Consider the following 24,245-nt stretch of genomic DNA (forward strand, 5'->3'; position numbering starts at 1 on the left):
CGTGCATCACCATCTACAGTGTACAGTACTATTGTAGCAGTGATTCATCAAGGAGTAAGAATCACTGGCTAGCTTGGCCTTTTTTGGTCATACCGTACAGTAATTTTACAGTCAATGAATGACTCATGATTGAGTCATAAACTGATGACTCACAGCAGTTGTACTGTGAGATCTGCGTTGCGAAACCATTGACTTTCGCTCTCTTTCTTTCTTGTACCTACAGTAGTCCCTGCAAAAATTGCACCATCGATTTACCTCGATGATAATTGTTACGCAATATTGAAATTGAATGGGAATATACAAAACGTACATCTGTATACTAAGTGCTAGATTTACAAGGCTTTAAGCAGTGTCGGCAATATTGCAGGCCAAAGACAAGGAGTAGTACTGTACTCCAATTGCAAAGCACAACTCTAGCCTTGTCTCACATGCGTCGATATCATACTTGAAATGAAACCTAATATTGATACTGATAGCATATTAGAAGGATGTTCATCAAATGGTATTCTTTACAAGGCTGTAATATAGAGTACTGTACACTGTATAGCATCCATAGTCCTACAGTATATTCGATAGTACACCTCGAAGGTACTTTCAATGATAAATACAGTACTGTACTTCTCTGACATAGAGTCTAATCGAACAACAACATCATAGCAATGTTTTCAAGTTAAGAGCTAAAATCGTGTTATCTTAATAAAAGTCACATTGTCTACAAAGTTGAAAGAGTCGGATATCGACAATACCAGTACAGTACTTTATATTGATCCTTCATACATCATCTGGCTGTATCGTATTATTCTACACATATCCATCGACACAATAGAAAATTCTATGTATACTTGCTGAATAGTTTCCTACTAAGAAAAACATCATAATTGCTTCAAATTATCTTTCAAAAGAAAAATAGTATTAAATGAGTACACAATGAAAGTAGAATTGGTAAAAATCTTTGCAATTGGAGCTAATTAGAAAAGTACAACCTTTTAATCTATTGCGGCACAATACATCTAAATCTTTAGACCCTCTGAACTCACAGAGGCCTCTACATTTTGATGACGCCATCGTAACAGCGATTGTTGATTTATTGTAGACGTGATAAATATCGAATATCACTTTACTATATAGAACAGTAGACTTGTTGATATCTGGCATTTTATTAGTTACGTAGTTAGTATGACTTATTAGGTGATCAATGAATTCGGTTTGCATCACTTTGTGCACCTTTAGGGTATGCCATCAAAATGGTCATCATTGCTAAAGACTGCTAATATTTCCAAAGCTGAACAAGAAAAGAATCCACAGGTACAACCCTTCATGACTAATGTCTCAGGAATATATCAATTATGCCTTCATTTAGGAGAAATAGTCAATATTCACTGCAATTACTTTTACCTGATGTGAGATTCGCCTTCATTAAAGCCATCAAACGGCGATTGTTCATTAAATTTTACGTAAATTTATTGAAAGCCGGACGTAATCTCTTTGATATCTACCCATGAAGTGCCCTTGACTACTTACCTACTAATGCTCCATAATTCTCAATAGGCTGTCATAGATGCTCTAGAATTCTTCGATGCAAAAGAAGTGAAAAATGATAGCAGCAAGTTCATGACCATTGGAAAGAGTATGTATTAACTGTAATTATATCTAAATTTAGAAAATTTATACAAACTATTGTCTCTCATAGCTCCAAAATAGTTACATAGTACGATTGTTATTGATAAATTTTTATGAACTATTGCTTATTTTTGACTTATTCCGTCATCGATACATCTGGTTTATTGCCGGTTAGTAATTTTTCGGGAATTAATATTAAGATTGCTGTAAATTTATAATATCTTACGTGTAATTATTCGTTATTGTTCTTCTTTAGGACTCACATAGAATCTAAAGTTAAAGCAGTCGTAGATGCAGATGAAGGGGTATAAATACTTAAATGGATCACTATCAATTCATTAAATTACTCTAAAAAAGAGAGGAAAAACACGTATTTGATAACCGTCAGTTTAGACGCGATTGTAAACAAGCAATAATTGATTTTTCCTAGGTGGAAAGCGCAGGGCCAGATGATGATGAAGAATTATCAACTTCATTGCCATATAAATCGGAACGTTCGTTAAATGAGACACCAGCGGAAAACGAAGTATGCGTCGATCTTATTTTAGCTTTAATCAAAGCTATCGATAAATATACTAGGGATGTTAGTTTCTATAAATATTCATTTTCATATTTTAAGAAAATAATTAAACAGCTGCCTGTAGAAGTCAAACCTAGCCCATTAGCTAAAGCCCCTGCTCCTCGTGCTGTTGAGCAAGCAACACCTGAAGCCGGTAACACTCGAGATATTCTTTGCTGTAAAGAGATTCATTTAATGCTAACTTTTCTGCCTTTGAATCAAATATTTCATTGATAGCTACTCCTCCAGCTCGAGTACGTGAAAAGAAAAAGAAAATGTCAGATGAACAAGTGATGGTAGAATTACGTAAGCAAAAATTGACGTAAATACTGTCTTATTGTTTCTAACTTTTCCCCTTTGCTTGCGGATAGGTAAAATTGTAAGTGTTGGAGATCCGAAACAGAGATATAAAGAATACAAAGAAATTGGAAGAGGGTATTTTATCTTTATAATGATAATTGACTGTCGATGTCTTTTTATTGATAAAGTATGATGTATTAATTTTTGCTTAGAGCTTCCGGTGTCGTTTACACAGCTGTAGAAATAGTGACGGAGAATCAGGTATTTCATCCTAATCTAAATTTTATCATCTAGACTTTATTATGATCCACTGATTCTTACTGAATAATATCTTTAAAGGTTGCTATAAAGCAAATGAATATTACGCAACAACCGAAGAAGGTATGTCTCGTGTGTTTATCTTCAAATCTTTGAATTGTTTTAGGCGTACAAAAACATCAAATCAATATTGCATCTAATAGGAGCTAATCATAAATGAAATCAAAGTCATGAAGGACAATAAAAATTCAAATATCGTAAATTATTTGGATAGTTACTTGGTGGACAACCAATTATGGGTATGAAGAGCTAGTCATGAGATAGAAATTATTCAGAAAAAAATAACTCTCATTGATTGTATTCAATCGCTATTGGCAGGTTGTTATGGAATACCTAGCTGGCGGTTCCTTAACAGATGTGGTTACTGAAACCTGTATGGATGAAGGCCAGATTGCCGCCGTGTGTAGAGAGGTAGTTATGCGCCAGCCAAAATTAATATGAACTTACAAACCTTGATGTGTGTAACGTACTCTTTTCAGTGTTTGCAAGCCCTAGAATTTCTACATAAACAAAATGTCATCCACCGAGACATTAAGAGCGATAATGTTTTACTTGGAGAAAATGGCAACGTTAAATTGAGTGAGACTTGCATAAATTTTAACTATTATATATAAACCAGTGTAATTGATAGCCTTACATAAAATCTACGTTTCAGCCGATTTTGGTTTTTGCGCTCAAATTACGCCTGAACAGTCGAAAAGGTCGACCATGGTCGGTACTCCGTACTGGATGGCTCCAGAAGTTGTTACTAGGAAAGCTTATGGACCCAAGGTATCGTATAGCCAAATATAAGTAAATTAAGATCGAAAGTGAAGAAATTGGCCATCGCTATTACTACAGTTCAACAGAATCTGCATTACACTGTCAGTAACTTGACATGTCGTTCGAAATTACCGGTTAGGTCGATATATGGAGTCTTGGAATAATGGCCATTGAGATGCTTGAAGGAGAGCCGCCATATCTGAATGAGAATCCCATACGTGTATGATATTTGATCTACATACGTACTCAGTAGAGTTATTTATAGCTACGCTACTTTATTCCTTATTATTATAATTAGTGTAATTTCGCAAATTTTTTACAATGCTATTCTTATAAAACAAAATTTTTTCTTAGTTAAATAAGTTTTTGTAACCGTCGTTTTTTTGACTTTAATGTACTTACGGAATGAAATCTGTTAACAAGCATTTTTTAAATTATGTAATTTCCTAGGCGTTATATTTAATTGCAACTAATGGTACACCAAAAATTGCCAATCCAGAAAGACTTTCAGAATCATTTAGAGACTTTCTTAACAAATGCCTTGAGGCTGACGTAGATGAGCGCGCTTCTGCTATGGAACTGCTGAAAGTAAACAATTGATTACTTATTAATAAGAATGACATCCAAATTAACACTCTTATTTTTTATAGCATCCTTTCCTTAAGAAATCAAAACCTTTATCTACTCTTATACCGCTTATTAAAGTCACTAAAGAAATAATTCGAAAGCGCGATAAGAATTATGGCAACTAATACTACTGTGTACATGCTCTATCAGGTCTGCCTTAAAATTTCACTGCTCCCTTCATCGTAATCAGTGCAGTGACCATTTTTATGTTACACAGTTTGATTATGTTGTTAAGGATTTACGTGTATAATACTTCTTCAGCAGTATAAAAACGCTTAATAATTCATATTCCAGTTTGTAAGGACTTTGAGTTATTTGTATTGTTAACATGATGATGAAGTCGGTAAGATAGCTATTTTAATTCAATTCGTGGGTCACTTTGAAATATGTGATTTTCCGACATAGCAATATTTTCTTGTGTTTACGTACCGACCGTTTTTATATATTATATCCTTGCACTCAACATATCGTATATTTTTAACTATGTAATGCGGTCATATGTTGGCCAATTTACGCTAGATTTAGTTACTTCTGGATAGTATCTTCTTTTGTAGCGCATAGTTTCTTACAACTTATAACTTATAGACTTGGAATTTATTTAAACCATATTCATATCCATCAACGATGAAAACAATAGGCAACTGGCAATATTATATTTGCTTAAGGAAATATTATCTTTTGAATGTGTTGGAGAGTTAATTGCGGTATTGTAAATAAGGTTGTTATGTTGCTGTTCATTGAACGAGCAATGTTGGTAAATACTGTATACATAGATTAGAATTTTTATTTTAGACCTTTCATGGTCACTGCAATTTTATAGTACAATCGTATACGTGATTATGAAATTATTAGCTCTTTGATACTACTTTGCTTAATTGCTTAGAACTTTGTTATTAAACCATCACTTAGGTAGTTAAACTCTTCTGTCCTACGCTTTAGAAAGATTAATCACGTTTAGAACCTGTCATTTTCGACCATAACAACATGTTCGTATCCATGATCAACTGCTCCTTATTCACGTTTAGAAAATAGAAAAAAACTTCTTTGATCAAACAATTCGCCTAGCTTTGTAATACTACTCAATATATAATTATCGTAATTGCCTTACCAACTGATTTCGTCTAACAAGACTAATTGCTTATTGCGAGATAAATCTAGTTCACAATTAACGCCATCTTAATTCCAAGTTAGTACAAAAAGGAAATTGTATGTTTCTAGCTACAGTAATTTATAAACGTACATTTGTGAATCATATGCCGTTGCAAGGGTAATGTTATCCTTACTTTGATAAAGAAAACAGTTTAAACTACTTGTAATTTCTTGACTGCAATTTGTACGTATGCTAATATTCACTATGGGACGCCATCAAAATATCACATTTCCAAGAAATTTATTATGTTTTACCAATGCGTTTGTACGATAGTAAGCGCTGCATTTGCAAGAAATGCAGTAGAAACTGTTTGCTTGGCTTGTGTGTAATATGACTATGTTGTGGAAACGTAAAATGATATCCTAATCCGTATTTGTAAACATTTATGTACGTAACTGGGCAATATACTTAGTTCTGATGAGTGTTAGACATGTCGATGTAATAACTTTAAACTTTTCTGCGATGTAAATGTTTTCTTACTTAGTAATGTGGTATTCTTATGATATGCCGGGTTATAGAATATTATTAAAAATTCATGTCGTAATATATTACGTCATCGAATATGTCAACTTTGAATCAACAGCCCTATACAATTCCTACTAATGCACAAACACTATCTTTAGTGAACTACTTATGCTATATACTGTGAGCTATTACTGCTATAAGTTGGTCCATACGTTACGCTGTACTGATCTGATCGATAAAATTATCAAAAGCAAACATCATTTATGGTACACAACCTGCATATACTGTTTGCCATGGATTGTAAATTAACTGGCACACGTATTGGACTTAACAGATGGCTAACGCAGCAGGCAACGCAGTATTAAAAAAATAAAATTTAACTAATGGTATGAACGACTAACCAACCAACAAAAATGTTATTGATTTGTATCACATTTATACGTAGCTGCGAGCTACCTAGATATACGAATATCAATATTCGTATAGCATGGCTGTCTATAGTTGTAAATATCAAATGTTAGCAAAACCTGCGTGCTGTCTGTATATTTATCTTGTGGGTGTGTTACGAGCTGCCGCATATGCAACTTCTGGTTAGTATTTGAGAAAAGCTCTTAAAAGATATACATTAGTAATTCAATTTACAGCTAATTAAACTTTACCGAACCTAATCAGTATCTATAATCAATTTATTGATAAAATTTACCTACCTCGATCGTCCCCATGATTCAATTTAAATATAGTAGCAATTTGCCCTCCCTTTGGTCGCGTAAATAATGTTTTAATACACAAATACAAGTACGAGCGTGATACGAGTACACGTAATTACTGTAAAATAATAGACCAGTATTATATATTAAATTATATCATTGCTCTCTGTTAACATTAACGCAATGTCTATTTAAATTATCTAAATTGCATTTCTTACGTTCTTTCATAATACAGCATACTCTCAGATTTACGAGCACTGTATATACGCATGTACTGTATTGTATTGAAAAATTCCCTTTTTTGTACAGTATACGTACGCTATTCCTCTTGATGAAATCAAACGAATGGCCTTTCAGCTGAACAAATCGCCGATTTTGTGCCAATTAAGGAGTAACGATATCATATGCTATTGTTACATGCGTAAAGATAGAACACAACATTTTGCATGCATACTACATCGTATTAAAACGCTTGTTTACCTAAACCAAGCTGGACGTACCTGACATGTCTGAACCGAACACCTAAAGTCCATCCTTTAAATATAATAGACTGCTGACTACGTAAAAACACTGTAATGTCATATAGTCTTGTCTTAGCCGATTTTTTTTACCTTCTATCACGATATGTGTATTTATTTACAAGCTGCTATAGACTGTATATTGTATAATGTCTAATTATACGGACAATATACATTAACAAATTCATGAAATGAGAAAATTATTATCGCACTAAATAGTAGGCAATCGACTTTGACTAGTAGAGTCCAGTCACAGCGCCTATTCGTTATGTTATTAGTTATGTTTTTCAGAATGCATAATTACCGTAGGCGCTGGCATAAGTAAACTACTGTAAGAATAACTGATTATATCAATCCCTTTTTTAAGGGGCTGACCGGAGACTTTGATAATAAAATATACGGCTATGCAGTCTTTTTTTATTTAATTATACAGATAGAAACGAACGAAGTTCGAATGTGTACCCAATACTATCAGGAACTGTATACAAAATAAAAAGTTTGTAAATATTATTTAAAACTCGAATACGGGTTTATACTCGTCGTTTATATCTGCGTACTACGTTGTATTGAATTAATTTAAATTGGCCATAAAGACTACGATATAAACTAAGAAAAGTATCATAAAAAATTATTATTATATAAACTGTTGATATCAATTGGAAAAAAAATTACGGGTGTGTTATAGATTTAGCATTAAATCAATCAATTCAATCTCAATTCATCCTAAATTGCATATCTGTATAGTACAGTGTACAACTATACATCTTGTGCAGGCGATAACCTGGTGGAATAACACAATTATATTTGTTGTTGTTCCAACCCGATTTTCGTATAACTGTTATGGGATCAGGCTGTGGCAGGGAAACGCAACGATAATTTGACCATTGAAATGCTGCGAAAACATTGCATATGAATGCATTGAGGGTGTGCTTACCTTTCCCCCTCCCCCTGGAAAAATAAAAAAAACGTGAAGAGCACACGTAATTGAATCATTTTGGCTGTGGACGTCAATTTTTCGTCATCAGCTCCTTTAGTCCTACGGGTAATTTTTGATGAAATTATTCTACAGATGGGCCTGATTGCTAGTAAGTCAATAACCAATTATAATTCTCGTACATCCAATTAACTTTATAATACGTGTATTTATTTTGTACGTTAACACAAAGCAGAGATAGTCAAATCATCATCGATGGCAGTAAAGTATATTGTACGAGGATAGTCATTGCATTGCAATTTGTATAGAATTCAGCTTCTGTACCAGCGCTTGCAAGCATCGCTCGTTCGCGATCATCGATGTTCTTATACAAACAATAGAAGGTAAAACCGGGTATACTGGTTCTGCAAATGACAATAAGAAAAAAAAAAGTAAGTTTGTACGGCAGACCGACGCACGCTTGTGGAAAGTTAACGATTTTCTTTATAGCATGTCCGCTAAGCTATTAGCAGTTCATTGCAAGGGCTACGTATGAGTCAAAAAGAAAGAAAACACTTTATCGTCTTGATTTTCAAGCCATGCAGAGTTTAGCAGCATGCAGACATGACGACACAAAGTTACCTACCATCTACGGCAATCGAGACCATCCCACCTGATCAAGTGATTAAAGCATTATTCGTACTGATTGATTGATTGATGAAAGAGGATAAATTAAAAAGACGGACGCAAAAGAAACGTATTGTGTATAAAAATTATCTCATTTATCATTGTTCGTCCAAGTACTGTAGAAATAATGCATGGTAAATAGACGTTATTAAAGATGTCGTATACTTTATCTCGATCGATGGGATATCCAGTGCAGTATTCAGGTCGTGAACAACCTACTGTAAAGTACAATGGGATATTTGCAGTGTTGTCACCTCAAATACTAATGTAAACCTTGGACGATCAATAATTAATCAAACTTCTGTCAAAGAGATGTTTAGGGAAACTTCTTTGCTCGCTGATCGGTAACGGCAATGCGCATATTGTGCACACACTACTAAGTCAAGGACATCACTACAAATCCCCACTGTGGGATTAATCCTTGACTGAAGGATCAATTCAACCGTATGATAAAGAGAAAATAAAAAATTTCAATTCTCATATCATTCAATTTCATCCAATGCTGTACTCTGCAGTCTACAAACTCTACACTATGTACAATACATTAGCACAGCTTGGCAAAAGCCATCGTCATTGGCTAGTGCCATACGATTCCACTGTATATCCGTACGATCAGTGGCATTATTTTTTTTTCATCATAGCGATCCGCCGTTGTTATGCACTATTATAATTACAGCCCAGCTACTAAGTTGACATCCTTCACTGCTTCTGATAGGCTCGTGCTTGTCGTCAAAATAAATATGTGCCCAACACCTGACCTCAGCATAAAAAAAAAAATTGACGTTATCAATCATGTCAACATGAGCAAGTACAGTGCAAAAAAAATAAAATAAAACATAATAAGGGTTGTACAACACTAGGCGATAGTACAGTACTTGTAGAACTGAAAGCTGTCAGTCAAGCACTGTACCACCGTCCCATTTCATCTCTAGCTATAGAGTGTAGCGCAGGTATAAAAGATCTCTGCAATTTGAGCTAGTTCCATTAGCTCATCATTGACTATCGTGCTGGTGAATTAAGCTGGAGACATTGAAAGTTAATCTAATTGGATCGCATAACATTCGCCTTGGCATTTATTTTGATACTTGATTGCATCTTCGATAGCAAACAACCTCTTTCCATTAATTAGATTACAGGACTGTCTTGATTGTGTCATTCTTGTTTCGTCAAGTTATTATATTGGATCACCTCAAAACATCATGGAAAACGGTAAAGAACTTTCCATCGTTGAAAGAATACAGAAATTCAACAAAGCTGTTAATAACATGGACTCAGTGGTCATGGTCCCTTGCCAGCTACTCGATGAATCGACAAAATGTCTTAACAGCGGCTCATATCGAAAATTTAGCACGACAGAATCGGATATGCATAGATGCTTTACTCTTCTAAAAAAAGCCAAATACTACCTGAACCAAGGCGATGCCCTTGGAGCGAACAAAGACAATTCCGTCGATGAAGAACTGAAAGACTTTGTCAATCATCTAGAAGGACTGTACAAATCCTTAGATGTTCTCACTGAAGTTGCAAGTGGAGTTGCCAAGCACTATCAAAATGAAGTTGTCAAATATTAGAAATGGGTTCAAAAGCTAAAAAAAAAACTACAACGGTTACCACCTGGGTCGAGGACAGTATCATATTATAAACTCTTGTCGCCTGTAGGCACAGGTATTCTAGATAATTAGTCTTGCGATAGGCTAGAATATTTGCCGTGGCACACTTGCATACACGCTTACAATTGATGAAATTTAAAATTTTTACTATTGGTACTTCAATCTAGATGTCACTAAGACTATAATCTCTCTCAAAATGTCTCGCAAGTTTTTTCCATCAATTTTTACTTTTGTTCATTCAAGCTTTATTATTGAGTAGTGCGAACTTTGCTAGTTATTGCATTACAATTCCTCTATTACGGTAGGGTAGAAGATTCTACTTTTGCCGGGTAACATTTGCATCCATTTTCATGACCTTGATGCAGTTTATTCTACACTTTTACTGTATTAAATCGAAATAAGTAGCTTAATATGCAATGTATGTAATTTAAGATTGATTTCACTTGTTATTCCATTAAAGCTGTCTACCATTACTGTATTGACAATGAACTGGTGAGCAACTCTGAATACTGAACGTCTACTGTTAGTACAGTAGACGTGGAATGAAATTGAATACAGTATCTAGCACGATTGGTAATTTAATTGAATGACGAGATTGAAATGTTAATCTTCAATCTTGACATGGTATAAATATTTCCGGTAAGATTAAATAAATTTTATAAAATTAGCCCCTAATTTTTTGAAACTTGCACTAATGAATTCATAGATCTACGCGTAGTTTGCGCTACTTGGTGTTGCATTGCACGTAATGCAGTACATGCATTTCTAGGATACAGTAATCATTCGTCGATTTTTATCTGTAACAACGCCTGATTATGTTCAACTGTTTTATTATAACAATTATTAATTAATGAATTCATTGATTATAATGATTATTATTGATTCTGCATCACTTACTGGGCGTTGAGCCTTTTTTAGACTGTCAATCTTGCTCAGTTGTTACTGTCTCTTTATGTTACTCTCTACAGTACCTGTATGTTCTGCAGATGCTGTAGCGACAAAATCGGGATAAGACGACTGCTAAACAAGCTGATACGATATCGATGTTGTATGTTATCTCTCTAGATATAGTATATAATAATACATCAGCAATAGATCAAAGTAAGGATGCTAATATAGTAGTAGTTTTAATGAATAAAACATGGTAAATAAAATGCAAAAATGGACCTAAAATTGAGTGATAATTGGGTATCATTGATACAGGACATGGCTAATGCTGAGCTCTTATATTGACTCTAGTAGTTTATTGTGTACGTCATGTCTTGACAGACTGACATGCAGTAAATCACAGCTCAGCATCAACAAAAGAGCTATCAAAAAGAATCACGAGCACGAGCACGGGTCACCCCACTAGCTCAACACAATGCCCCCTGGCAACAGACAGACATCGTATGGACTAGCCAGACTGTAATGGCTAGTGTCAGAGTGTCGGTACTAGGGATTGCACTGATGGCCATTTTGGGGCCCAGGACAGTACGGACTACAGCTACTCACAGGATCATTGGGGGCTAACATGCACGCCAAAGGGTCAAGCTGCCTATTGACTTTTGCCAATATGCCTGCAATCGGATTGAAAAATGGAAAAATATTTTCATGCATTTGATATAACATGCACAAATCAGACTATCGATAGTCATGATCCATTCTTGAAGTTGAATTACCCTGTGCGTAGTTGAGAAATTCCTCAACATGACAACAATCAGTTGGAACTACTATTCGTAGAAACATGATTCATTTTCAATAGACGAGTGCCTTTCAAAAATGGACAGATAATCAATCATGAATTGCGGACAAGAGATTGTTGTGGCCCAATCCATAAACATTCTTGCATGTTCAATCCAACCAGTCAGCAAGTCGCTGTAAGATCATGACCTGGTGGAAATGCTGTACAGTCGAGACTGTGTATGAGCTCGACTGTAGTGCATTTCTGCACCCTTTTTGGGGGCAATGATGAATGCCTGTTTAAAGCCATAGAGGAGTGCCAAGGAGTAATAGTGAGAAAGTTTATCAACAAGCAAACGCACAGTTTGAAGTCAACAACTTCCATTTAAATCTTCACTTATAACCTTCGTCTGCTGAAAATCAACACAACTCGCTCATTCATCTGGCCATCTGGCCCACGCACTTCCTTTCCCTAGCTGTCCATATGTGTTGCCAATATCGTCCATCTTTACAATAAAAACTATTCATTTTCAAAGCATATACCTTTCAACACTATCAGACCATGGCCTAAGACGCAAAAGAGATCATACTAATCTTACCATGATTCTTCTTTATTCAGCCGGTATACTGTATGATACATCAGTTGGGTCAAAGCATTTTGTATTTGTGGACAGTCGAGGCCAGCGTAGACTACCGTTGAGCATCCTCTAATCTGCCAGAACTATTCTAGCTAGTGGAGCGCGTTAAAGAGCTCAAAGTGCAAACTAATCCTGCCTAATAATTCAACAACTCTTACCATTCATTTGATCGCCATACTATCGTCATTGACCGCCATCATGAAGGTGTTTGGGATCGATTTTGCGCCACTCAATATTCCATTTCAACGACGTATTCAAACTTTTGCTACCTTAGTGGCGGTGGTGTTGTTCCTATTCGGTCATTCTGTCGGACTAGCAATGACCATTTGCGGTTTACTATTTCCACCATTGACTGTCCCTATACTATTCTATCTCGTCTGGATTTACTTCTTCGACAGTCAATGCCCTCGTCGTGGTGGTCGACGAATCGAGTTCTTTCGCAATTGGTCATTTTGGAGGTATTTTTCCGACTACTTTCCTTGTAAGGTAATCAAAACGTGCCAATTGGATCCTAGTCGAAGTAAGTACAGCGTCGATGCATACGGATGAAATCAATTTCTAGCCTGTGATGCATCGCCCATATCCCTTTCACGCAACCATCTGCTTACCTTACAGTAAATTATCTCATGGACGAGTTCGTAAATTTGTATCTATAATCTCCAGCAATCATAGCCATTCCTCTTCCTATACCGAATATACGTATAAGTTCTAACACTGGGTTCTCCATTTGAACACAGTATCATCATCATCATCTTGATTACTATTGTAAACATTCCTACTAAAATTATGCTCATACTCTATTGCTTACAATAACATAATCTTTGGCTTATGACCATCAGTTTCTTAATTGTACACTATTCTACGTATGGAAGATACGCTAGGTCTAGCCTTAGCTAAGTGCTAATTATATTATTATAAAAAAAGCAACGTTGCGACCTCATCTATTAATTCTAATGTAAAAATGGTGCAAAAAGCCTCTCACTGGATACCGATCCAAATTAAATCATATATAATCTATACTGTAAGGGATGCCATACAAAATACCTTTAGCACTGTTAGGCAAACAAGCGGAATATGTTGAAGAGAAATTGACAGGAATGAAATAGATGGTTAAATTGCAATACATCCTTCTCACACCTACAGTACCACCATGATAAATGAACGTATAGATAGCCTGATGCGATCAACCAATTCAGCTTCACTTTTAGGTGGCACATTACTATTCTACACCTATAATATTATCGCCAGATACAAATGCAACTGTACTTATCAAAGTACTACTAGTATATGTAGAATCGAAATGATCTCATTGTTATCACCGATAGCCTTTATTATATTCCTTGATGAAGATGCCTTGCTGCTAATTTTTAAATACTCTCTTTCTATATTTAACATGTTAAATTCGCCGCTTCCACCTGGATGAAAACTTATCCGCACCAATACACCTATTGTATCCAAAAATATCTTGTGCAACTCCAACACAACACCATTCATGATCCGTAAAGATTACTTGTTCGCCTATCATCCACACGGGTAAGTACTGCACCGTACAATTAGAATGGATAATTAATGAATTAATAGAACTCGGAGAATGATAGTACTGTATAGATTTCTAGAGACAATATTGTGTAATACTCGTACGAGTATATAGCCATTTCAGAAGCTACTACACTAGAACATTAGGACTAGGTCTAAATCAAAATTTTGCTACACTAGTAATACTGTAGAGTTAATTCTGTAATGACTAAAGCACTTGTCATTCTGCTGGCAATTATTCCATACAGAGACGAAAGATGTCATAGAGTACAGAAGAAACCTTTTACCGCAATAGCATACAGAGAATGAAAATAGTACTTTATTTACTGTCTTACAGCCTGATTAGTTGATTACTTGTTTATACATACAGTATTAATAGAATATTCAAACTATTCCCTTTATGAAATTTTCATTTCCATATACGAGAATATACCGAGTAGTACCAAGGTATCCAAAATATATCATACTCGATACTATACCAGCTGATATTGAAATACTATATAGCAAACATTTGCACCAATTATCATCACAGGTTGTACATTGTACTGTCACTCAACGAACTAAACTACTAAAAATTTATAATATTGTAAAAACGTAATCTATTGCATAGCACTGTAGTAAGTTATTGATTATAGGATACAATTCTTTCCAGTTTCTGTTGATGCTTTCAAATTAGAAATTACCATTTTCTCTCTAATATTACAGTATGTCAACCCTTGCAAAATCTTTTTACGTATTCCTTTAGCACTAAGGTACATTGATTATAATCATATACAGATTAATAAGCCTAGGGTTTCAGGTCACTTTTGTCGCCAATGGCAATGACTTTCAAGAGCAATTCCCCGGTATCATCGTACATCCTCTCACACTTAGCTTGGTTTTTCGCTTTCCGTTTATTCGCGATTTTCTCCTATCTGTGGGCGTCTGCGATGTAAGTCGTGATAGTTGTCAATACATATTGGAAAAGATGGGCCCTGGACATTCGATTGGTATTGTCATCGGTGGTGCTGCAGAAGCTTTAGATGCTCATCCGGGCTATTCTAGGCTAAAATTAAAGAATCGACGAGGGTTTATTCGCATTGCTCTTAAATCGGGGTACACGTGTTAATTTTGAACAATTTATTCGTATTATAGACCACTGGGATAAACAACTATTAAATTTGTGTAGTAGTCTCAGTTGTCGTTGCACTTCTAGATGATTCTTCATTATTAAAAGATTTTCCTTAGCTAAACTACAGTCCGTCCTTAAATACTAAGTAAAACTAACTATCTATATGCTCATAATTGACTGAACAATTAATTTATAATAGTGCCGATTTAGTGCCTATGTATTGCTTTGGAGAGAATGACTTATACGATCAAGCGAGTAACCCGCCAGGATCATGGTTAAGAAATTTTCAGATACGTTTTATGAGAGCTACAACGTTTATACCACCATTATTTCATGGGCGTGGTGTTTTCAATTATTCTTTTGGTTTATTGCCGTATCGCAAGCCACTGAATGTCGTTGGTATGTAACATTATAAAGCAATAATGAGATTAATAACTTTACTAAGAGTTTATTTATTATGCGTATTAGATTCAACTGCTAAAGGAAACTGCTACAATAAATCATATGTTGATATCATTATTAAATTGCTATAAATTATAAACTAATCATAAGCAAACCCAGTAAATGGACCATAAAGTTACATTCTATTAGTTTAAATAACAACTCGCGCTATTTTTACTACATTTTTACAGTTGGAAAGCCAATTTGCGTAGAAAAGGTTGAAAATCCAACGGAAGAGCAAGTTGCTGAATTACATCAAATCTATATTAGTTCACTTAAAGAACTATTTACACAATATAGAAAGGAATACAGTACCAATGAAGTCGAAGAAATAAGCCTAATATGATCAAATCGCAAAGTGGAAATACAAGTGTATGCATTGGAATAATATTTCAAGCTATACGTATAGTATTAAATTGCGTTTAAAGCTTTCATGAAGACAGTATGATCGTCATCATTGCACTACTGTACATTGCATAGAAAATACTGTTCTCTTCAGCATTGATAAAATTGACCCATTTTTTATATCTATGCATTAAAATACAAAAGGATTACTTCTATTATATTCTCCTGATCATGCTTACTATTATGGTATTCGATGCTAATTGCAGATAAGTTTTATTGATATATAATATTAAAGACTTAAAATTAGCTTAACAAGTTATCACATAGTTACTCCGTTAGAATTCTTTACTATACTGTACATGCAATAATGAAGGAAAAATACAAGGCTAATAAACTTCATCAATTATTGTTTGAAATCGAAAATTAAAATTGATGTAGATGCTATCTATTCTTGATTAATTAAATACTAGTTAATAGCACAAAATTTATTAAACTGACTTGTACTGTTCTAGCAAATTAGTTATAACTATCTTACTCAATAACATACCTGTGCCATGCCTATCTAAAAGTGCATTTTCTATTCTAGTGTATCATAATCAGCGTGAATAAAATATCATAGAATATTCAACTACTTAAGCAGTTTCTGTATTGCTTGAATTTGAATTATTCATCAGCTTTGCTATCTATACCTGTCGTAAATTTTGGGACTCTATCTTTCATTAGCTTATGTTAGAGTTACAATATTGTTGCTAAGAAAATATCACATTTATTGAGGTCATTAATATTGAATTAATGATCAATAAAGACTATTAAAATTTGTTTTTATCAAATTGGAGCATGGCGACATATCAAATTTCAGCATATCATTCATAGAATAGATATATTATGATCAGAATCATAAATTTATAACGTATACGTAGTCTACATGGTTCAAAATAGACCGTCCTATAATAATAATACGATTTTTGCTTTATAGAGATTAAATTTACGATTTACTGTAACAATTTTATCAGCAGATAACAATAAGAATAATAGCAATGGCTTGTGATTCAATTACTCATAGTTGTCACTTTCACTTGTTTATGTCAGTTTCCAACCTGATTTAACGTCATAATGTAATAATATGTATCATCAAATGAAATTAACTTACTGTATTGTATTATCTCTATTTCAACACATAAGAATTTTCAAATCCTTCATCACCATATTGTAAGAATCATGAAATTATTAATATCATTGCTTAAATTAAATTGTCTTCTTATCTTATTTAATATCAACGACTTAGAATACTTAATTTTTTAACAATAGCGTTCACGGCTGTCACAAGATACTGTAAGTTTCCCTATAGGGGCATATATATAAAATATGTATCCTTCTCTTTCATTTGGAAATGAATTTGAAAAATGCATGTTCAACTATTAACAAAAATAAAGACGTCTGTGTATAATAGTAAAAAGGGTTAGAAAATTACATTAAATTCACTATTTTCTGCTTCAACGACAAAGATGATTTTCATTTAGAATTTCTGAAAATTATTATCATGTAATGTTGAATCGATTAATCCAATTTCAACTACTATCTCGATGTATAAAACCCAATTATATCAAGTTAAAAATATCAATAATATCAATGAATAATAATGACCTGAAGTGGAAAAATTCTTCATCCGGTAGAAGAATTTATGCAAGTAAGAGAACGATATTTAAGCCTGGATAAGCTTCATTTAGGTACTGATTAAATTTATATGTAATATTGCGTGATTTATGCTATTCATCCTTAAGTGACTGACGGAATCAAAATTATTCGATAATATCAATGATTTTTTAGTCATGTACTAATAAAGTTGACGATAATTTTGGCCCCGTAAACAATTACGTACGGGTACGTGCGATATAAAAGCAAAATTGATCATTTATAATATGAAAATAAAATTAGAAAGAATGAGATCATACTGTACCACTAAATATAATTATTATCAAATATTACATTCCTTCTATTCTCTTATATATTATCATGCAAAAATTCGTAGTTATAATAGTGCAAGGCACACTGATTAATTTATTAATGTATTTTTAGGGAATTTATTTATAGCTATCGTAACAAATTTGGGGAAAGGTGTGCTTAGAATAGAAATAAGACATCACTCTTAACTGATCGTTCAGTCAATAGGCAGTCTTTACAATCTTTTGATAAGTTATTATAGCTAAAAAGGCAATGATCTCTTTCTATGACCTGACCCCTTAATTTAGCATATTGAATGAATTATCACCCGTGTCAGAATAAATTGTCACTATTGATCGTCGCAATCATTACAACGCAAGAAGATTTTCAACCGTAAAATTTATACGCGTCGATTTCCGGTACCATAGAGACGATCTTATCAGTTGTTCTTCTTAATTAATAATAACTTATTTTGGCTATTCGCATGATACATCATATGCTTATGCCATGGAAACACCTCTTTGTTCCGTACTTCCTATAATTACTTTCACCTGCGTCTGTTTACGGTAATTGAGATAAAATGATTGAAAAATTATTCTATTCATCAATCAACCCATATGTGCATTAAATGATAAATGAACGAAATTGAATCAGACCAGATTGTCACGTAATCAATCTTATTTTTCATTTTCAAAATCAAATGACTGGTATTAAATAAATGCATCGGACATTAAAGAAAAGAAAATGTCTTAAACAATCATAAATAATAATTATAATTAATAAAAATAGATTGAGAATGGCTTACACAATACAGTATTGATGCACGAATTCTTACCTTATTTTATTAATGTATTTTTCTCTTTCAGTGCCCACATAACGTTGGATAAATCAAATCCAATAATAATCTATCGAAAGATTTCAGGGTACTCTAACGGTAGATCAAGTTTACGCCATACTTATCAAGATTAACCCCACAATATTTTATCGATTAATATGTATTAATATATACATATTTTATTTAGGTAATCACTTATTTTCATTATCGATAAGAATATGGTACGCTGAAGTCTCTATGAAGCTAATAGAATAGACAAAGTTAAAGGGTCATTGGAAAAAAATATCTGTGCAAGACAAATATAAAAGACTGTTATACCTCAAGATTTACTAAATTAAACGGTATATTGTAACCATACAAACGTTCGTCTCATTTTACAGCTTGTAAGTTATCAACAGGAGATCGGTGTCAAATTTAGCAGATATATAATTTGATACCGAATAATACAATATAATCTAGAATAGGTCACGATGAACTAATTAACTATTGTTATAATATATTTCTATCTAGATTTACTATCTCTTACTTAATAAATTTATTTTCTTTCACTAATAAATTAGAATATCACTTAAAATCAAGCCAATTTCTCTAATTGTAGATCACATTTTATATCTCTTTCTTTAAATATATGCAAAAATAGAATCATGAATGTAGTCCGGGTATGGAGATTTTGGCAATTTTACTTATTGATACTTTCTCCTACTGTATGGACCCATTGGGCTCAAAATCTCAACAATTCGACGCAAGTAATGTTAGCTAGGGATCATGGTGATATCGTTTTAGGTGGATTATTTGCTGCCCATTTCGAATATAATCCTCTCGATCGAAAATGTGCCCATACTAGTGAAAGGGGTATCAAGCATATTCAAGCTATGATTTATGCTATACAACAAATTAATAACAATAACCATATCTTACCTAATATTAAATTGGGTTACTATATTCGTGACAGCTGCAATAGCCCAAATTATGCTTTAGAAGAAGCTTTAGACTTTATTATATCAACGTATAATACTAATAATGGCGTTCAACGTTCTCTCTTACTGTCAAACTTTTGTCATAGTCAACAAGCATCATCAAGTTCGACTACTGATAATAACCAAAATCGTTTACCAAATATTTTCGGTATTGTCGGTGGGCGAGCAAGTCGTGTCTCCATACCAGTAGCAAGCTTAGTTAGTAATTTCGATATTGCAATGATTAGCTATGCATCTACGAGTCGATTACTGAGTGATAAAGCTCAATTCGGATCATTTTTTCGTACAGTACCATCGGATGAATTTCAAGCTGCGGCTATGGTTGATATTATTAAACATTTCAATTGGACTTACGTTGCTACTGTTGCTACTGATGATAGTTACGGAAGGTTAGCGATATCCACATTTAAAAATATTTCTGCCCATGATGGAATTTGTATTGCTGTTGAAGAATACTTCCCCATCTTAAATAATCAACAAAAAATTACAGAAATTATTCAACGTTTACGTCGCTATTCTGATGCTGTTATTATTGTAATGTATTGTGCAATTTATGAAGCAACATTAGTCTTAAGAGAAGCAGAAAAGCAAAATCTAACTGGTCGAATATTTATTGGATCAGAAGCATGGAGTGATTCACCAAATCTCGTCGATTTTCGTCAAGATGTTATTGGCGGTATGTTATCGGTTGTTTTAACTGGTCGTGAAACACAAGTATTTCGGCAATATCTCGATCAACTTGATTTATGTAACAACCTTATTAATCCATGGTTTAAACAAATGTGGATCTCTAAAGCAATCCAACGTGGTTATAATATCGATCATTTATTATCCAACTGTTCTATCCCTACTGATTTAAGTGGTAATAAAACCGATCGATTTTATGACAGTAGTACAGTAACTGCTTATGTTATCGATGCAGTTTACGCCTTCGCTTATGCTTTACACGATATGTACCAATGTGATCATCACCACTGTCAGTTTTCAAATCATCAGTTTGACCGGAAAAAATTTTTATCCTACTTGCATAATGTTTCCTTTTCAGCATTAAGCAATCCTGATTTCTCATTTAATAGTAATGGAGATGTTGTCGCTCGCTATATTATTAAGAATTTACAAAAAGACAAGCAAAGTGGCCATTTAAAATTTACATCGATAGGTGAATGGATAGGATATGGCGATAAAGAGGATAGATTAATAATAAATGAAACATTAATACGATGGCAAGGTAATCGCAACTGGACGAATATTCCTGCATCGAGTTGTAGTCGCGATTGTAATCCAGGAACCTATCGCAAAATGTATCATCAACATCTATGTTGTTGGAAGTGTTTACCCTGCGAAACTGGTCAATATTCTAATTCTACCAATGCTGACAGTTGTTTACATTGTACAAATGGTTTCCAACCGAACCCTAAGCGATCAGCATGTGTTGAGATCCTACCAGAATTGCTTGAAATTACAGATCCATTAACTATTAGCATTACAGTCACTATGATGGTATTTTTAATTATTGTTGCACTGGTTTGGTCCCTTTTTATTAAACATCGTCAGTCATCCATTGTTAAAGCATCGAATTATTTATTATCCCATATATTATTATTTGCCATAACTGTTTGTTTCCTTATCCCACCTCAATTTCTAATTCAACCTACCAACACCATATGTAATAGTATATTTATCTCCTTTAGTCTTGCAGTTTCCCTTGTTTTAGCCACATTGTTAGCTAAAACCAATCAAATAAAGCAAATATTCTTTCGTCATTCCATGACTAAAGTAAGAAAACAATCATACTTGATGAAGAATAGCGGCCAAGTGATATTTATTATCGCTTTAGTATCTATCGAAGCCATAATATGTTGTATAGCTGTTTTGCAGAATGAAATTCATGTTCGACGAGTCGTATTCGATTCGCGTATCTATCTTATATGCGATTCTACTCATCATCTTGGATTAGCGGTAGCTATGGGTTATATTGGCATTCTAATGATTACAATTACTTATTTAGCCTTTAAAACTCGCAATCTACCAGAGAATTTTTGTGAGGCGCGTTATTTATGTTTTACTGCTGTGGTCTTAACTTGTATTTTAGCATCATTAGTACCGACCTATGTTATTACACCGGGCCATTATCGCGTTGGTGTAGCTACTTTTGGTACAATGTCATTTGCAGCTAGTGTTCTAATTGCTTTTTACATGCCTAAAGTGTATATTATTCTACATAAACCAGAAATGAATTCAAGACAGAAAACTATGCAAGATATTACTAATTTTACCTTTACTGTTTCTAACTTAACGGAAGGAAGACGAGAATAATTTAATACTGCGTAATCAAAGAAGAGAACACCACTCTCTGGTTTCTATTTTAATATATACTTAACTAAATTTGACTAATAATAAAAAATTACTACCTAGAGAATATTTGACGAAGGTATATCTTTTTAAGATCTAACGTTTATTCCCATTCCAGTTCCTATATTATATACAACATTAAACTTGACTAATGATAGGATATAATTTACTAGAAGATACTTGACGACGGTATACCATTTAAAGTCCAAAAGTGATTTTCTTTCCAATTTCTATACTGACATTGAATTAAGCTTAACGGACAGTTGTCAATACTAGAAATGGATTATATTTGACGACAGCATGGCATTTTATAATCTAATTACTATTTAGCTGTAATAGCATGATAATTCAGGCACAGCGTCGCTAATTTGAACTCATTAACTTTATTCCTTCTATTACTTAAACATCTAGCCATACTATACGGTGTTTCAATACATCATAAAAATTGATAGCACAATGATTATATTATGTTACTTATCATTAAGTGAAAGTAAAAATGGTCCTTAGGATATTTTGAATGCACTTTATATTGATAAAACGCTATCATATAATTTCCTTTTATTCTTTATTATGCATCTGAGATATGTTAAAGTTTTGAGTTTTAAAAACAACAATATTAAAATCGACTAATCAACACTACTGCAAATAGAACTTGTCTTGAAATATTACTTACGTTATTAGCATTTTGTAACGGGTAATTAGTAAATTTCAACAGACCATGACAGTCTTAAATTCAAGTGAAATGTATTTTATTCGATGTTCATCATATCTTGGACATATATTATAAGTCATAAGCTACAAAACATTCTTTAAAAATTAATTTGCCTTAGAATTAAGTCACTGAGATTACGTACAAGGCATCCTATATATAATGTATCATAGTAACATTGTTTGTATTGGAAGGAAGGAAATATTCTACTCCATATACCATATACGAGTATGCATTGGATTCTTAGCTATAAGCTAACTTGAAATAGGAGCTGTATCTTGAAATAAGTCACTGAAGTTATGCAATATGCAATTATTTGATGCCTGTACATAATAGCGTGGTATCAACTTTACTTTATTAAACGAACTTACACTAAATTAAGCTATTAACACTTTGCTATGCTCAATTATTAAATATCTATGTATCATAGTACTAAAGTCTAAACTAGAGGAAAGGAAATATTTTATTGTTTACTGCAGGGTAAACGAACTGTAATTTAAAAAAAATAAACTTACATATAAAAGAAGTCATGAAATATCTGCAATATCTAATTATTAGATTTTAATATACTAAGAGGCTTCTGAATTAAAAAAGAAATGAAATATTAAATTTAACAAAAAGTGTTTTATCTTTCTTTAGCTTAATATACTTTGGCAGTAACCGTAATATATATGGGTAGATTTGGATGAGGAAGTTAAAATATCGTCCTAGTCTACAGTATTACGGTAGATCTCATAGATTTTACTAGCATTCATTGCGTTGCAATATGCAAATTTAGTTGCTGACATACCGCGGTGTTTTTGATAGAAATCTTGCTTTATAACCGGATAGCAAATATAATATTATATGTTGACTAGTAGCATATTACTAGTGATCTAACTTTCTCTTATCGCAGTCACCTATGGCTATCTACCCCTTAACTACAAACACAAGTAAAGGACCAGTATCATTTTTTAGTAAAAAAAGAAATCAAATTCGTTTCTTTCTCTTTAATATTAATAATTTACTAGACTAAAATATTCTAGTAAATTATCAACATACAGGTTGATATGAATGATCGCAGATATTTATTATAGGCTGAGCTTTCATTTTGCTATCGGTTCTGGAGACATATTTTAGAACCATTTATTGAATCGTGAAGCCGACAAATCTAAACAAACGATCCCACCCAAAGTATGAGTATTATGACCACTCTTTCATTATCTAACGTGGACATTTAATTAATTGAACAGGAGAAAATATCTCGCTCTATAATGTTTATATAAATCATAAATTAATTGTCTATTCAATATTAATAATAAGTGTAAAGTAAATTGCCTATATATTGTGATTAACCTATCACGGAGCTTATTAAAATTTTTTCTACCGGAAGTTAAATGCCAAGATAGACTCCTTTGATAAATTTGGCCATACTAATAAAACAAATGTTTCGGAATCCTGTCAGGTAATACCTGCACTACCC

General features: G+C 33.3%; 3 protein-coding genes across 3 annotated transcripts; all 3 read left to right on the forward strand.

Annotated features, from left to right (window-relative positions):
* Positions 1 to 1,233: 1,233 nt before the first annotated feature.
* On the forward strand, positions 1,234 to 4,159 carry TRIADDRAFT_52215 (uncharacterized protein; the record flags this gene model as incomplete). The annotated part of the gene is made up of 15 exons (XM_002108057.1): positions 1,234 to 1,305; positions 1,549 to 1,607; positions 1,877 to 1,925; positions 2,051 to 2,203; positions 2,240 to 2,333; positions 2,417 to 2,485; positions 2,551 to 2,614; positions 2,692 to 2,740; positions 2,819 to 2,860; positions 2,941 to 3,036; positions 3,116 to 3,208; positions 3,277 to 3,376; positions 3,453 to 3,568; positions 3,699 to 3,779; positions 4,010 to 4,159. 15 exons carry the CDS (start codon positions 1,234 to 1,236, stop codon positions 4,157 to 4,159), a joined length of 1,287 nt encoding a protein of 428 aa, XP_002108093.1.
* A 5,666-nt stretch (positions 4,160 to 9,825) lies between these two features.
* Positions 9,826 to 10,197, forward strand: TRIADDRAFT_52216 (uncharacterized protein; the record flags this gene model as incomplete). The annotated part of the gene is made up of 1 exon (XM_002108058.1): positions 9,826 to 10,197. The coding sequence occupies one exon, from the start codon at positions 9,826 to 9,828 to the stop codon at positions 10,195 to 10,197; it is 372 nt and encodes a 123-aa protein (XP_002108094.1).
* Positions 10,198 to 12,734: 2,537 nt separating this feature from the next.
* Positions 12,735 to 15,973, forward strand: TRIADDRAFT_63184 (uncharacterized protein; the record flags this gene model as incomplete). The annotated part of the gene is made up of 5 exons (XM_002108059.1): positions 12,735 to 13,056; positions 14,042 to 14,069; positions 14,850 to 15,167; positions 15,383 to 15,582; positions 15,816 to 15,973. The coding sequence occupies 5 exons, from the start codon at positions 12,735 to 12,737 to the stop codon at positions 15,968 to 15,970; spliced, it is 1,023 nt and encodes a 340-aa protein (XP_002108095.1). The 3' UTR covers positions 15,971 to 15,973.
* Between the last annotated feature and the right edge of the window lie 8,272 nt (positions 15,974 to 24,245).

The sequence above is a fragment of the Trichoplax adhaerens genome, genomic scaffold (assembly GCF_000150275.1).
Source record: "Trichoplax adhaerens TRIADscaffold_1 genomic scaffold, whole genome shotgun sequence".
Taxonomy (NCBI): Eukaryota; Metazoa; Placozoa; class Uniplacotomia; order Trichoplacea; family Trichoplacidae; genus Trichoplax; species Trichoplax adhaerens.